Here is an 18,239-nt window from a genome sequence, read left to right as displayed (position 1 = left end):
GTTGTCATATCTTTCCTATCAAGTTTAATGAAACATGTTATCTCTACTTAAAAACCTTTAGGATGAACTTAATTTATTCAAGTTATCCGCACATCGTTGTTTAAGTTTACTCTATTCAGTTTAGTTCATCATACATTCAGAATTTGAGTAGAGATCACATATTTCTGTTGTGTGGAACCACTGTCCATAATTTAATTAATTTATAATTTTTTCAGTGCATATCGTAAAGCCCTTCAGCTTAGATGCCATAAGAAATTAAAAATATATATAGTCAGTATATTAACAGAACAGTAAAGAGTATAGACACTGAATAGTCATGCTTGAATGTTTCAGTTCTCCACAGACACTGTGTGTGTGTGAAAGTTCATTTATGTCAAAAATAGTTTGTTCTATTTCTGTCTTACAGTATAAAAATCAAGTGACTTCAGAAGAACCCTAAATTCCCTGGATACACAAATTTGCTTCACATGCATTTACTTTCGTGATGGTTTGTATACTCACAGACCTCACAATCGCACCAGCTATTATAATCTGTTCAATTGAACTTGTTATTAAACACACTGATAAAGTAACTTCTTCAAAACTTCTCATTTATTAAAAACAGTCATTGTAGATCATTAGCAGTTAAAATGATAAAAGTCCAGTTGTCGAAAGTGAATCCTGTCTAAACACAGATGTTTCCTTACAGCCACAGTTTCAGACAGGCAAAATGTGACAAAGTCAATTTTTTAACAACAGACAAAAGCAGCCTATACCTGTAGATAGAAAAACACAATTTCACCTTTTTCTCATGTGGAGAACACCTCACTACGTAAATATCACCACGTTTCACATGCGATCGCTGTTTTTGTACATGTGAACATCGTGTGGCTTTCTGTACAAAAACTATGACAAATTATTCATCAACTAAATGAACACCACTGAATAGTATGATCAGATTATTATAAATTCATTTTAGAAATCATTTATAACGGAGAAGCTCTTTATTACCACGTGACACATTCAGAGCAGGAAAGATTTTATAGAATTACCATCAGATTTTCCCTTAAAGAAAAAACACGTGAATTGTAATGTTTTTTTCACATGGGATTCACCTGGAAATTTTCCAGAACCACATGCTTCATGTGTCATTGCACATGTGAAAATCATGTGGCTTCTCTGTCATAATAATAATAATAATAATTTACATTTTGTAAAGAAAATGTTAGGATGCTTGTAGGTTGTTGTCAGGACGTTGCCATTTGCTCCCTTCGTTTGATGTCTCTAGGATTTTGTCAAAACTTTAATCATACATCAGGCAAATATTATACATTTGATCATGTAACAAGTAACAGTATGCCTCTGCTCAACAAGTTAAGCAATCTGAGGGGTAATTCCTGTTCATACCACAAATAAGGTGACACAACCAGATTTTTATGTTTAAAAAGCCTGTGTGCATTTTGAGCCACAGTAATACATTATTATTATTATTATTAAGTGACATTGCAGGCACATTGAATATATTAATAACAATTATTCAAAATACATTCTTTAATTCTTCATTTGAAATGTCTTTATAAAAAAACAGAACATATACAGTTAATCTGGACCCAAACAAAATATAAAAATATACCCTCGTTGTTGGTAAAGTGCTTTTAGTATTGTTAACAAACATCTATGTTTATTCCAGTGACAAAAGATAAACTATGGGAAAAAACAAAACTTTCACCCAAAATAGTTCTATACTGGCACTGTTAGTTTAAAATTCCAAAGATGGATTTCAATGGAGTCCCTTCATAAGACAAGAACAAGTTATTTAATCCAGTTGTTGTACTTTTGCTCTATTGTTGACTACAGTACAGTGGTTTCAATATTATGATTTATGTGACCCCTGGGTCCACTGTAATCATTCTGTAAAAATACATTATCGTCCATGTCTTTATAAAGTCAGCTCTTTCCCATCAGAATGTTATGTTCTTCTCTGTTCTTCGGTCTGTGGCACTGCTTTTCTTGGCCACAAGGTGGTGAAACAATCATTTCCAATAGACCATCTTATGAGCCCTTGTTTGTTTTGTGTGTGTAAAATCAGTAATGTCATGTGTAAAGCAGCGAAAATATAATGAATCATCATTTGATTCCACGTGGTCTAATAGTTTAGTCGTTTACAGTAATACAGCTCCCTCTGGCTATGTTCGGAATGAAAAACTAACCCTTCACCCAATTCTGTGCATTAGATTTCGTGTACTGCCTTCTATTTTCAATATAGTATACAGTTCAATACAGTTTGCATGATGTTTCAAGCAGTAGTTTACTTCAATGTTGCCACATGATCACAACATCAAGAGAAAAATTCTGTTTTTAAAAGCTTCTCAAATTCAAAAAAAATAAATAAAGGCTTGCACAGTTAAAGATGGTTAAGCATCTCTTCACGTTGCCCATTGTATGCTAAAATTGTATTATTTCCAGTGTCATCTGCATAAAGCTGCGCTTAACTCTACTTATACGGTGTGCTTCAAACAGGATACAGTTTTAGACCCAGTGAGAGTCGTATGCTATACCGAACATAGCCTCTTTCTCTTTTCTGGCTCCTACATTTTATCATTCTTGGATATCAGTGTCTTTCAGCCCTAGCCAACTCTGCTGGCACGTTGCCTGGCAAAACAGGTAAACTTAGTGGCATCAAAAAAAAGAAAAAGTTGGCTAACGCTGAATCAAACAAATACACAGGCGGTTTATCTCCATCAGACCCTTTTTTCAACACACATACACCTCACGCACACCCAAATCCCTCTCACTCATCTCTGTGTTTTATTCTTTCTACACATTACTAATGCGGACGCTAAGCTGCTCTCGCACCCGGCCCCTGTCCCGTCCCCGTTCCTCCCGGTAACTCTCCTCCAATCTCATCTTCTCTGTGTCTGCCCCTTGTTCTCCGCCTCTACTGTCTTGGTGATGGGGGGACTGCGTGTTATGAGGTGGGGCTTGTTTGAAGAGGGGTGGTGTCTTGGTCTTGGCAACCTTGTCAAAGAACGTAAAATCAGCTACATACTTTCCAGAGGGGGAGAGGGAGACGACAGGCGGAAACTCATAGCCCCACAGGATCTCGTCGGGCAGGTAGGAGGTGCGAACCTGGCAGGTTGCCGAGGTGGGCTCCACTGTAGCACTCATGATTACTAGCAGCTCAAAGTCAGCCAGCTCTGGGTCCGTCCACCCTCCACCTTACAACAAAAGACACATAGAAACAGAGAACAGTGAGAGACAATAAAAGAGTGCAGCAGACTTTAGTCATTATGCAGAGAATGTTAATATTCACTTTGCATTCAATTTTGCGGTCACAGTTTAAGTACATTTTTTGAGAGGATCTATTGACAGAAACGTAATGTGAATATATATAACTTTGTCTTTGTAACGACAGTACATAATAAAGCATGATGCTTTTATTAGAATAATAAATTATGATTATGCCTTAGAACAGGCTGTTTCTATATACAGTACACAGACGTTATATGGAATTCATCATGTTGTTTCTACAGTAGCCCTAAAAAAGCCGAATATTTTCGTAATATGTTATTAAAACTCATTGCACTAGGATTTGGCCATAAGAACACTGAACTCAAACCCTTCATGTTTAAAGGAATTTTTCACTTTCAACATACATTTTCATGATAATTTAACTTGTTGTCATCCAAGATGTTTATGTATTTTTGAAAACATCCCAGGATTATTTACCATATAGTGGACTTCAATGGACTCCAAATGGTTGAAGGTCAAAATGACAGTTTCAGTGCAGCTTTAAAGGGCTTTAAACAATACCAGATGTTGAATAAGGGTCTTATCTAGCGAAACGATCGGTCATTTTCTAAACAAAATTAAAATGTATATGCTTTATGAACACAAATGCTCGCCTTGGTCTGTTCTGCGCTGTTCTGCGACTTCATGTAATGCGTTATTTCGTTGAAAAGGTCGCGCTTGATGTAGGCGGAGGAACCGAATAAAACAATGATGTCGGATTATTTGGAATTTGGAGAAGATGAGATGGATTTTTTCGCCCTGCCCTACCAAGGTCAAGTGTGACCTTTTCAACGTAGTTACGTATTACGTAAGTACGTATGCCTTAGTTATAGGCTACATCAAGACTAAATAACACAATCCATGTAAAGTGTAAGTTAAATGTGAAAGTACATGTAAAATCAATGGTCATACCACAATTTCCACAAATCCAAAGAAATATGAATACCATCAATTGTAAACATGTCATTCACCCACTGACACACACACTCGCACATCACACCTGCATCAACATTCCACATTCAGAGCGAGAGACCATCATCTGTGAAAACAGTCCTTCCTCCAACCCAGACCCAGTTGTGCATTTTGGGAGTAAAAAACATGGGGTTTCATAACTCACAAACATACACACATTTATCTCTTAACGTTCAGAATCATGTAATTATAAATAAAGGGTTTCTTGCTTCTTATACACACCAAAGTACAAGGATCCGTGGACCACAAACATATGTTTCTACAGTAGAAAAAGAAACCACTGTCATTTATTAAAAAAGAAAAGATAAAAAAGAAATAAAAGATAGCATAAGCAGAAAATAGCCATGCTAGAAACGATGAAACAATAGACAACTTTTTTAAATGAAGGCAAAAAGTATTGTGACACATGGAACATGTCTGCATGTGATGAAATGCTGCAGTTACACACACTACCATTGTGAAAATATGAGATCTGAATTCATCTTTTTAAAACCACCTTGAGTTATTGTAAAGATGTCTCAGACAAAAGACTGTATTGACAAATAGTTCTATATTGTTTGTGTACACTTGACATCTAAAGTTTTGTTATGTTGTAAAAACATCAAAATACATTTAGAGTCAAAGTTGTATATTTGTGTAGTGATTTTGCCAACTTCTTTCAATTTTACATGCTGTATTTTATTTAATTATCATTTAAATAATTTAAATTCACGATGTATGGAACGTCTTTTGAAAGCTAAAGCTGTTTTAAGAAATGTCTCAATGGTTTTGTTTTCATACAGTGGAAGTCATTGAGGGCCGGTTGTTGTTTGGTTACCAACAATCTTCAAAATATCTTCTTTTGTGTTCTGCTGAAGAAAGAAAGTCATACCGGGTTTAAAATGACATGAGGGTGAACTAATGATGAAAGATTTTCTTTTCTCGGTTATCTATACACTTATAATACAATAATATTCACTATACTTTCTTTACTATAAATAACAAATTCTCCACCAAACTACTGTTCTAAGATCTGTAGGGTTCTTCAAGTTGAGTTGTCATTTGGCTCTCTAAGGCCCTATTCACATTTCACGTCTTTTCAGCACGCATATTCATTATTTTAAATGTAGGCGGCGCATCGAGATGGAAGTACTTCTACTTCACGGAGTACTGCGCGTGCACCATGGGACATATGAAGAGAGAATGTGGCGCGGCTCGCCTTTTCTGCACTTTTTTTAGACGCGAAATGTGAATCGGGCCTAAGAGGTCGATTAGCTTCAGTTAGCAGGGAGCGTTTTGCGTGCTGCTTATGTGCGCCAGGCGCTCTGCGTTTTTGCGGCCTTCTGCGCCTCACGTTTTTGGTGGAGAGCTCTGTAAACCGGAAGCTGAAAAGAACTCAACTCTGAGCAGAAAAGCGCTTGATGCCCTTTTTCCTATTGTCCAATCGACTGAACGGGGAGGCGGATCTTCCGTTGTGATGACGGAACTTTACAGTTGCTTGAAACGTCCGGAGACTGCAATGATGAAGGAAAAACTTGTGTTGGCTGATGCGGCTTAAGGTCAGAGGTCATATTATTAGAAACTTTAAAAAGGTTCATTAACCGCAACTAGAGCGCTCGCGCTATAATCCTTGACTATCAGGATAGCTGTTTAGGTGGTTACCTGGCAACAGCGCTGCTTTTTCTAAAAAGTAAACCAAAAGAGCAGCGTGGCGCGCCTCGCGTTTTCGAACATGAAAAGCATGTTCTATGTGATCGCCCCCCTTAGAGGCCCACATATGTCCTCCCCAGACCACTACACAAACACAATGCCACATTCAGGAGCCTGGCACACCGTATTTCTCTCTTTTTTCCCCTATAGATTAATACATTGGTCCACTGTGGATACACACATACATATTGTGGATACACACGTACACATACACACATCACTCATGCACAGGCTTGAACACACACACATATTGTGTTGACACACACTGTAACAGAGGGACACGCTCTCATACACATTTTTTAAACCTGTGCCAGTTTCTTCGTTAAGCCCCATTCATGTGCAAATGGTGCTCGGGTAAAGCTAAAGAAATGGTAACTAGCACGGAAGCATTCTGAATGGCTGTTTCTACCCCCAATAACTTTATGGTCAATGTTCAATGCAGAGTTAGGATGTAGAGAGTCATCGAGGGTTTCATTTGGATTAGGTAGTATTAGAAGGTAAGTTGGCTCTATTAAATATAACCCTACACCGTATAATCGGAGTACGGTCAATTACACTGGATCATTCTGGTATAAGATGATGAGAATGAAACAAAGATGGAGAGAAACAATAAACCGATACAGAAGGAAATGCACGTACGAGAAAAAACTATGTGAGATGAGAATGTTCAGTGAAGGGCAAAAGATGATGTGGGGATCTGAGGGGCTGATGATTGGGCCCTGGATGGGGAAGTTTCTGGGACCGTAACTGGATCCACAACCTTCGTGTCAGCACCAGGAACTGGGCTGCTTTGTGCTTCTAATGAGACGCTCTGGCATGCTTTTATACACGCATTCTAGCCAAAAAGAGAGAATGTATAAGCGGGGGGGTGGGTGCTGAGGGATCGGTAAAGAGAGAAATGGAAAGAGGAAGAGAATGAAAGTAAATACCAGCTTTTTGTTATTAAATTAACTACAAGTCACACTAAAGCCTTGAGTTGACTGCATAATTTTTTTTCAATTGGTTCTTTAACCTCCAAAACTGAATTAAACTTCAGAAGTCTTTCCCATTAAAGATTTCTATAATGAATGTGACACCAGAGCGATGACCTTCACCTTTAAATCTGCAAAAACAGAGCTAGCACGTAGTGCCCACTATTTCACACTCTAGTTTAGAATAGGATCTGTTTATCACAAAAATGTGACAACTACATTATTATCCAGCACATACTCGACTTACAACAGTTAAACAGATAACAGGTATGAGCTACAACGGACACCACCTAGTGATATAAATTAAAGTACTGTAAAATGACTGCTCATATTTAGTGTTTCAATAACTCTCCGACCCTAATACATCTGGCACACAAGCTATCTGGCATCACATGTATGTTGTTTATGTGATGTATCCTGTTATATTAATAATATTTTTTGGAAAAACAAGGGTGAAAGCTCGAGGGACCACCCTACCAACCATATAACAGTACCCTGGTAACCAACCATTAAAAAGTTTAACTCAAATGTAATGTTAGTATATGTCTAGAACTTTAAACTTTAAAACAAACAATAAACACGGAAGTAAAAGACCGGCAGCCACCTCACAGTAGACTGCCGGCCATAAATCATAAACAAAAACTTGACACATGTTCGGGCCCTGTCCTCTCTCGTCAACCGTCCTGCCGCTCGTCCTTTTAAGCTCCGATCTCCTCCATCAGATATCCGGGACCGGTGCGCACACAGCTGATTGCAACTATCACTCACGCCACCGGCCCCGCCTCACGGCTCTCGTCCCACCTTCCTCACCATAATAACTATATAACTTATCTAGTTTATCTTAATTTATACTAGGTGAAAAGTCTAATAATATTTGGCCTGTAATTATACTCTATTTTAAAGTAAATTTCAGTATTCTACCTGGCCTGTAGTTGTGGTTCTTTTGAGTAGCCTATTTATCATTGAGGACAGTGATATAACGAAACCACTATAGAGGGATAGTACATCCAAAATTTGTAATTGTGCCATAATTTACGCACCCTTGTCTTTCTTGTGCAGTACACAAAAGAAGATATTTTGAAGAATTATAGAGTGTATAAGTGTAGTGTCACAAACTAAAAATGTGTTGCATTGAACTAGTAAACTATCAGTTAATAAGTTGACCAATACAATATTGGCAGAAAAAACATAATTGTAAACTAGTTGTGTACTAAAAGATAACTTAAAATATACTTAAAAGTATTCTTTTGAAAACTAAAAAGCAGGCCAATTTAGCACAAACTAGTATTGAAATAGTACACTTATAAGTAACGTCAAGTATAATACTATTATTATATTGATATTAGTATTCCAACTATATAAAGTATAATTCATAAAATGAACTTGTTTTCTACCTTGTGCAGGACATTGTTTTATTGTGCCAAATGCAAAAAAAGTAGTTCAATTTACTCGCATGATTAATACAGCAAAGGCAAAATGGAAACATGAATTGAGCCACCTTTGGCCAGCCGGTTAGACTTGATTCAGGTGAGAAATGTCAGTGGAAACAGGGCACCAGTATGTGTTCAGATTGCCAGAACTCCCTGAACTTTCTGCCTCCGGTGTGACCTTAACGTTGAAACAGAGCTTCTCTGGTTTCTTTGACAAAACTCCCCACACTGCTGTTTCACATTTCTCCCGTGCAGCATCTCTATCCTCAAAGCATCTCTGCTGGAGCCACAGGGCCGGTACACAATCATGCTATCCCTGTTCTCAGGTGTTCTGTATTGACAGTTTTCATCTGCCATCATAGTCTACACAGCCACAATAACAAAGAATTTAACACTGAATCAAACCTATTACGTATGTGTTTCTGGTGCCATGTTCTATGAGTTAAGCTTCAATATTTTAGTTTACAGCTATAAAGATAATTACGTACAGATGGCAACGCAGAAGTAGCATGCAGCAGCGACTTCAGACAACAGTGCTATTTTTGTTGTTGTATTGTAGCACGTTTTATAGAACATATGGTAATCTGAGCAACCGGTGTACTGGTGTACCACCGCACTGTCTTCTAAAATATAAAAACATCTCAAGAAGCAACATACAAGTTGATCTGCAGGAGAAGCTACGCGACCTCGGTTTTTTGCGAGCACCAGGCCTCCAGACATCAGCGTTGCCTGATGCCGGTGGCCGCCGGAAGAGATATCGAAAGTAGTGCACGAGAAAGGGGAAGGCCAGCTACCCCATCTATCCTGCTCTCCAATGTCTGCTCCCTGAACAATAAACTAGACTATATGCGACTACAGCGAGCTACACTGCATGAGTTTGAGACTGTTGCGTCTTTGTTTTCACAGAGACATGGCTCAGCGACAGAGTTCCGGATGCCGCCAATCAGCTAAACGGGCTAGCCTGGTTTCGTGCTGACAGGAACGAAGCTTTTTGCGGTTTGTGTATTTAAAGTATATAAACATGGAATGGTGCAAGAACTCTGTGCTAGTTTCTAGTTGCTGCTCATTGCTGGTGGAGCTTGTGACTGTACATTCCGCCTAGCGCTAAGGAAATGCTCTGTGAACTGTATGGGAATATCAGTGAACTGCAGAACACACACCCGGATTGACTGTTCATTGTCAATGGAGATTTCGATCATGCAAATATCAAGTCAGTGATCCCTAAATTTCATCAGTATGTGGACTTAGCAACGAAAGGCGATAACACGCTGAATCTCGATTACACAAACATTCCCTGCACAAACCGTGCGGAGCCCCGTCCTCACCTCAGCTACTCATACCACATCTCTGTTATGCTAACCGGCATACAGACCACTCGTCAGACAATCAAGACCAGTTCTGAAGCAGGTTAAAACCTGGCCAGCAGGAGTCATCTCTGCTCTTCAGGACTGTTTTGAGACCACTGACTGTGACATGTTTAGGGAGGCTGCAACTCATGGCATCTACACCAACTTGGAGGAGTACACAGCATCAGTGACCAGCTACATCAGTAAGTGCATCAATGCAGACTACAGAGGTGCATGTGCTTCTAAAGACTCAGCCTAAGAACAGCAAGGGCCAAACTGTCAAGGACCATCAAAGAGGCAAAGCGTGCACAGACCCAGAAAATGCCTAATCACTTCATGGACAGTGGTGACACACGGTGCATGTGGTATGGCATCCAAGCCATCACTACCTACAGGACATAATCTACTGCCTGCGACAGTGATGGCTCCCTTCCAGACGCGCTGAACAGCTACTATGCTCGTTTTGATATGCAGAACCAAGTGACCAGCTGTGTCTTACCACGACTGATGTGAGGATAGCTCTACTCAAAGTTAACCCACAAAAAGCTGTTGCATCAGACAACATTCCTGGCAGTGTGTTCTGAGCATGTGCTGACCAACTGGCAGATGTTCTTACTGACATCTTTAACGTGTCTCTGAGCAGTGCCATCATTGCCAGCTGCTTAAAGGCCACCCCAATCGTCCCAGTGCCGAAGAAGTCTGCTGTGTCCTGCCTCAATGATTACCGCCCCATTGCATTCACACATAACATCATGAAAAGCTTCGAGCAGCTCGTCATGAGGCACATCAAAACCATAATGGCCCTCTCACTGGACCCGCAGCAGTTTGTATATCACCCAAATGCTCCACCGACGATGCCATCTCCACCACACTCCATCTGGCCCTCACCCATCTAATAAAAGCACTTACATCCAAACGTTGTTCATAGATTTTAGTTCAGCATTCAACACCATCATCCGAGAGTTCTCAGTCAATCCAGATCAGAAACAACACCCCCAGCACCTCCACGCTGAGCACTAAAGCCCCACAGGGCTGCATGCTCAGTCCTCTGCTGATATACTGCTAACTCATGACTGACTAGTAATGCAAGGCTCGAACCAAATAATCAAGTTCGCTGATTGTGCTGCCGTGGTGGGTCACATCAGTAAGAACGACGAGTCAGCATAGAGGAAATGCAGAGGCTAACGGACTGGTGTAGAATCAACAGGAGCGATCACTCTCCACTGTACATCAAATGCTCCTCAGTGGAGATCGTAAAGAGCACCAAATTACTTGGTGTCCACCTGGTGGAGAACCTCACCTGGCCCCTTAGAACCAGCTCCATCAGAGAAAGCAGTGTCTTCTTCCTATGAAGGTTGAGAAAAGCCCCCTTCCCCTATCCTGACCACGTTCTACAGAGGGACTATCGAGAGACTCCTGAGCAGCTGCATCACTGTCTGGTTTGGAAACTGTGCCGCATCAGACCACAAGACCCCACAACAGACAGTATGGACAGCTGAGAAGATCATCAGAGTCTCACTTCCCTCTATTATGGACAATTGCACCTCACGCTTCATCCGTAAAGCCACCAGCATCGTAGCTTACCCCACTCACCCCTCATTTTATGTTTACATGTACAGTAGTATGATAACATGGACAATGTCTACTGCTTATTTGCACTCTGATGTTTAACGCTGTGTACTGTGATTTATGTGTCACGTTTGCACATAATAATGTCTGTTTTTTGCACAAAATGTTGTACTTGCACAGTTTTGCACCTGTGCAGTTTAAGTAGTCTGTGTGATTATGTCTTATGTGTGTATGGCACCTTGGTCCCGGGGGAACGTTGTTTCGTTTCATTGTGTACTGTACTGTATACTGTATATTATAAAATGACTTGACTTGACCTGACATGACCACAGAAAAATCTTGGAAACCTTAGAGACAGTTTAGTGTTTCAGACAGTTGTTGGAATTTAACTGTAAAATAAATGACAAAACAAATTTTTTCTCTATACCCTTTAGTCGTCCCAACTCCTGTACCTTTAGCGGCCCAGGCCCGCAATGGGCTGCTGTCATCAATCACATGGTAGAAGGTGAGGGGCAAGATTAGGAAGGGGCTATCACTGGATGTGTCCACTTGAAATGATACATTCCTCTGGTCCAGACGCACAGTCTCACCCTCCTTAGTCAGGGATGTCTGCAGCAGCTTACCTGTTACCTGAGGAAAGGAATTAGAGATGTGATGACTTACATGTGATGATGGAGACTAATTTGAAAGCAGAGAGGATATGAGACCATCAATTATATCAATTACAAAGCAATATAAATTCAACAGTAAGGGAGCTACAGATAGCATCCACCCAAAACAAATGTTTTTTATACAAGAATGTACAGTATTTACCTGGCACCCTAGAAGCAGACTCTTGCGCATGTTAGCTACACGAATCATTAGACAAGGTCGCCCCTCATGATTGGCAACCACAGCATGCTGACTGAACTTCACAGTTTCACCACGTTTCTTCGGGCGAGCTACCTACACATTACACAAAAAAAAAACGAATATCTCGAACTCCACATATGAATTTTCCACTTGAGTAGACATTTGAGTTGACAGTGTATAGGGTGATGCAATAGTGTCCCCAGTAGTGGCTGATATGCAATTATGCCATCCACAACCCAATGTAAAAGTTAGATCTGACTAAGTTCTAAATCTCTTCACTGTAGTGACCTCTAAGCGCAAAAGGCCTAAAGTACAGCTGTATCAATGACACACTACATCACATCAGGTTGAAAGTTGTGTACCTTGGCAAGAAAGGTTCCGGTGATGAAGATTTCCATCACCATAGTGATGACGAGTTGGACAATAAGCAATATGATGGCGAGTGGACATTCCTCAGTGATACAGCGAAAGCCATAGCCTATCGTAGTTTGTGATTCCAGTGAGAAAAGGAATGCTCCTGTCAGAGTTTGGACCTGCATCACACATGGGGTATGGTTGGATGGGGGATCAAACTCTGGTGGGCAAGGAAAAAAACAGATGACATATTTATATGTAACATTTTGTTATGAAAGTAAAAGTTTCTGAACAACATCTGCATTCTTGCTCACCTAACAAATCTCCATGCACGAGTGCTACCAAGTACCAAAACACTCCAAAGACGAACCAAGTGCCAGCAAAGGTGGCTGAAAACAAGAAGAGCTTGTAGCGCCACTGCATGTCCAGAAAGGTCGTCCACAGGTCACGTAGGTAAAGCGCCCCTCGGCCGCTGACGTGTTCGATACGTACGTTGCTCCGCCCATCTTTAGACAGCACCCGACGACGACGCCTTAACGCTGCTGGTCCGTTCCCTGTAGAAGCCCCATTTCCTCCACCCAAAAGTGGCTTTAGAACATCTGTCTGCGTCTGGGAGTGGCAGACCTTCTGTGGGGAGGAGCTACGGGAGGAGGGGGGCGTGGACGAGGTCATAGCTTGGAGTAAAGAGAAAACAATGAAATGTAGTCTGTTTCTTATTTTATAATAAATTAACTTTTAATTAATTCAGAATCAGAGTTGAATTTAAATATGTTCAGAAATAAGTCTTCAAATGCGTTCAGACATAATGCTTTATTAAAAAGAATAGTTCACCCAAAAGAAAAATATGTTGTAGCCTAGTAACATTTTAACTTAGCTTGTGAAACAGTCGTTTTCTAGATTATTTTTTATGATAATTAGCATAAAGAAATTGTTTTTCTATTGTTCCTGTAATTATTAGTAGCATTTTCAAACCTAACTATTACAATAATCAAGATGGACATACTCAATGGTACCAATTAACAACACTAGCAATGGTTTGCAGAGAACAGCACTCGGTATCAGATGGGCTATAATACGACGCAGTTTAAGTTACAAAAGTATTTGTATCTTGATGCTCTGACAAAAAAGGACTTATACCTGATCCAGTAACTTTGCTTTTTTGGTGAGAACGGCGTCCCCTTATCGCATCCGGTAAAAATGAGGTCGTTTCGTAGCAATACAGCAGAAATGTCAAAGGGAAGAGAAAGCGCTCTTTTCGTGTTCTGTCTAAAAGACGTCTCTTGACGGAGGCGCATTAGGGACGCATTAGCAATTCTCAGCAGCATCTAAAAGAACTACTTCTCTTAGGGCTGAAAAGGGAAAGTGCCTTTCACAATGATCCTTATCTTGGACACGTGAGCGCATCTTTTCCTCTTGAGGTTTATGTGAGCCAGCAAGGGGTACAGGGCTGGGTTTTGGGGGTCAATACCAGTGGTCTGTTAGTCTTTTCGACATGCAGACCCTGCAGCTGCCCCAGCACATTAAATGCCTCTCATTCACACAGTGGACACACTGCCCTTATTTTAAGTCTAGTCGCCTATTCTGATCAACTCACATGCCACAAAAAAATAACATGTGACAATGTTACTTATTCACCAGCCAAAAACACCAAAAAGAGGGATGGTTTTCGGGCAGGCCTGGAAAGGATCAAAGCATCACATTTACATGTTGATGTTTTTTTTAGTGTGTGCTTTTTCAGCCTTCACAGCAATGGGTCCATTTTTTGGCTCATATTATTATATATTATGGTGGATTGCATGTAGCTGTTGATTTAAGGATTGGATTCTATTCATACTACTGTTGTTAAACAATATTTTGTTTTATTTGAACTTTATTTCTAGTTTTTTCAAAAACAACTATTCTATAGTTTATGTTATAGTGATTTTAGGAATTGTGATAGATAGTTCCTACAGTAATTTTGGACAAAAGACATATTTTTATATTTATCATGGGCCCAACTGACTTCAGTCACACACATGACACACACAAAATGAGGAAATACTCCAATTCACACATACCTTCTAGGCATGCCACAATATAGCATGTAAATATTTCCAGTAGAAAAAAATATTTTTCAAATGAAACATGACTTTACTGCATAAACCACTGACTATTGCTGCCCTCATTATGATATGCCATTGGTCTATACGAAGGTATTTCTCAGATATGTTATATGAGAAAACACATCCCATTCATTCAGGACCTTTCTATCGCATTATATTTTGTGTGTGTATCTAAATAATATTTGTATCTCACTCAGTATATCCCTCGGAAGCAACTAAAATAAATAAATTAAATGAATTAGTACCAGGGAGATCTGATACGCTCTCCCCACTTTGACCGCTCTCTCTGTCTCTTGTGCTGGACTCACACTGAGAGAATGAATAGGTATCTGTCTGGATCTGTGTGCTCTGAATACTAACGCTGACTGAGAGGGAGGGGGGCGGTTCCTTGCCAAGGCACGTGTTATAAGCCGAGTGTATACACAACCGACCTTTGAACTCGGACGAGTATGCACCCACATGCGTGCACTTGCATACTTTACTCTAAATATGCTTATGCATGCTGAAACATCTCTAGTGGGGTCATAAATCCTCATTAGTGAAAGCATTATTGTTTTGCATTATGTTGATTATTTTCTAATAAACAACTCGGGTGATCCAGGTTGATTTGATAAACCTTTTGTGTTGTTTTTTTAACAAAATGATTGAATCTTTGTACAAAAAAGTAACATAATCACAAAATTGCTTAGCGTGTAGAGTACTTTAATCTACTGTATATATACTGTACATTACTGAACATAAAATTACAATACATCGCCGCTATAATTTGTATTTTATTAAGTATAAATATCCTAAAATGTAATTTTTTTCCAGGTATAAATAAAACCGTGTTGACATAGTCAGATTTCAAGGAGTCTAAATATTGCGATGGCACTCAAGAAACAACGAAGGGTGTCATGGTAAAACTTCCATTGAGTGTCTAGGCAGAGTTTACAAATTGCATTCTGTTTTTTTTGCACTCTTCCTCTAACTTTCCTCCCTCAATCTCTTTCTTTGTTCCTCACTCTCTATCCTGTATACACAAAAATCCTTTTGTTTGGAAATGAGATGAAAGAGACAAAAGAGACCATTGAAAAATACAACACTGCGTGAGTGAGAAAGAGAGAGATAGGGAAAAAGAGTGAGAAAAATTGGAAGAGATTGAGAAAGCAGGGAATGACTTTTGACAGATGGACACAGATAAATTCTGACAAAATTAAAACTCATTCATCAGTATTCTACTATTGTGCAAACTTTTACACATCACTATTCACTAGATCCAATCGCATTCTAACACTTTACATTTAACACTGACCACTCATAGTGCACTTGACTTCTTTGATGTAGTTTACCGCAAAATAAAAAAAACACAATCAAGCAGTAATGTAACTGAACATTTCCACGTTTCTTCTTGTATAAACCCCTTAACCTACTGAAGAATAGAGCCTAGCTTATCCGTTCAATCTGTCAAAGCTGTTATTTGATAGTGGTGATGCTGCCTTCTCTGTCATATCTCATCATCAGTCAATTTTAATTTCCTACAGATTGTAAATTAATAGAAATTATTATTTAACAGTATGTATTGTATGAAAATAAATTGGAATAAAATACATTTTTTATGTTCGGGATATTAAGTACACTTCAAAAACAGTCAAAAACTGATAAAGTATTTGCAGAAAAATACAAGTACATTTTCCTTTATCTTACGGACATTGCTGTTAATGCTAAAATGTAACTTAATGAGGTGCAAAATGTCAAATACAGGTTAAGCAAATGTAAAAATTTATAAGGAACATTCCTTCATATCAATACAGTATATTGTGCCCTATTTTTGAGGATTATTTTTAGAGTGTAATTCTGTATGCTGTATGTTTTTACAGTAATTAAATTAGTTTTTACTGTTGTTAAAGAACTGACAAATACATTCAACAGTGTTAAATGATGACCACTACCTGTCCAACACAACTAAGCATGAAACCCTTATGAAATTGAAGCGGTATGATATTCGTTTTATTGCTTCACCGTATTGCAAAAACCGTACCAGTTCACTTATCATCTTGCCAAACTTTGGCAGGTTGACATAAACCTAAATTGTGATTTATTTTCATGAATGTATGTGTTTATGGTTTGCATTGGAATGTAATTGTAATCCGTGGTCGTTGTTTTATTGTATCATGTTCAAGAATATTAAAATGTAATTACTGTAATAATTACAGGTTACATTACACCTATTAGGAAATACAGAAGAATCGGTCATTAGCCTCAATACCTCAAATATTCAGCAACTCAATTTTCAACCCTGTCTAGTAAACACATTATAGTGCATATTACAAATACATATATTGTACAGTAATCACGGTACATTTGATTCATCTTTCATGTTTCGAGGTGCACCTGTTTATACAATGATGCCCTTGTCATATCACACAGTGCTTAGGATGTAGGCTGCATGATCAAGTTATTGATGATAAATGTATGTGTGCCTATTCAAATCGGGGAAATGCAAAGATCAAATGCCTTATCAGGCCTCACAAAAGCAATACATATGGATTTGAAAGGTTTTCCACAGCACTTACCTTAAGTTGTTCTTGAATGCCGCTCTCGCTTTGTGTAGCCAAATTAAAGTTCACTTCTATTTCCCACTTTTAGGAAACATCGGAAAGAATTTAGGCTGAAATGTTGATAAAGCGTTCAGAGGGCAGAGAACCGCGTTCCTATTAACTTTGTCAACATAATCCAAGTCTCAGAGGAGTGACAAGAACTCCGGCGAGTTTCACATGCTTGTACGTATAAATAAATAAATAAGGCGAATTAAACGTGTGTACATTTATAAGTGTATATGCCTCTCTAAACGCGTCAAAGTTTCCTAAATGAATAAATGTGTAGACCGAGAGTCTGTAGTGTCAGTCGGTGCCGGTCCCGGTCCAACGTTACCAATTTATTATGTAATGCTCTCTCTCTCTCTCTCTCTCTCTCTCTCCCTCCTCTGCCTTTCTTTGCTTTATCTTGTCTTAAGTGGAACGTCTCAATAACTTTTGTGAGTAGTTCTACTGAAATGCTTCTCCTCTAGTGTCAAACATCCCTTTCATGGTGGATGAAAATACGTACTTTGCGCGTCTCAGCACTATTTAATTCATTAATTCAGTTGCCCCTCCGCTCCTCCTTCTCACCCCCTGTGTCTCCGTCTGTAAATAGAGCCCTTGTTGAGCTCCTCCGCTGTTCGGCCTTTGTAAACTTCTCTACTTGATTTAAATGTCGAAATGAAGAAACTGTATGTTGCTATTGTTCGCAGGACACGTGCTTGATAAATGCGACCTCGGATGTAATTTGCTCTATGGCAAGGTCCCCCTCTTTTTCATCGTTTTCCCCCGGCGGAATTTGCGGTGACATCACTTTGAAGTCGACCCACGCTGTCCGCATGAGATTTGAATAGTTGCGCAGGAATACAGGTGCAAAACGAAAAAGGGAGGCGATTGCAGTTAGCATTGCGGTTGATATTACGTGACACTGATGTTGACCAATGTTAGAAAGAAAAACAAACAACAAAAACAGCAAAATACATCGGGAAAGTGTCAATCAAATACGATATTTCTCACCACAATGCAGATATCTTTTCTGAACCGGCGCTGTTTTCACTTTTAAATACGTACATGATTTAATGTATCTCAAACATTTGTAGCATCAATGTTACTTAACACGCTCTTA

The 18,239-nt window shown here is 39.3% G+C and overlaps 1 protein-coding gene across 1 annotated transcript; it reads right to left on the bottom strand.

Annotated features, from left to right (window-relative positions):
- Positions 1-578: 578 nt before the first annotated feature.
- Positions 579-17,623, bottom strand: kcnj10a (potassium inwardly rectifying channel subfamily J member 10a). The gene is made up of 6 exons (XM_079451125.1): positions 17,111-17,623; positions 12,768-13,127; positions 12,462-12,673; positions 12,061-12,192; positions 11,700-11,877; positions 579-3,197 (listed from the first exon to the last, which is right to left on the bottom strand). Exons 2-6 carry the CDS (start codon positions 13,123-13,125, stop codon positions 2,797-2,799), a joined length of 1,281 nt encoding a protein of 426 aa, XP_079307251.1. The 5' UTR covers positions 13,126-13,127; positions 17,111-17,623; the 3' UTR covers positions 579-2,796.
- Between the last annotated feature and the right edge of the window lie 616 nt (positions 17,624-18,239).

The sequence above is a fragment of the Barbatula barbatula genome, assembly GCF_947034865.1.
Source record: "Barbatula barbatula genome assembly, chromosome: 1".
NCBI classification, from domain to species: domain Eukaryota; kingdom Metazoa; phylum Chordata; class Actinopteri; order Cypriniformes; family Nemacheilidae; genus Barbatula; species Barbatula barbatula.
Note: the sequence above shows the minus strand (reverse complement) of the source record. Positions and strands in the feature narration are given on the sequence as shown.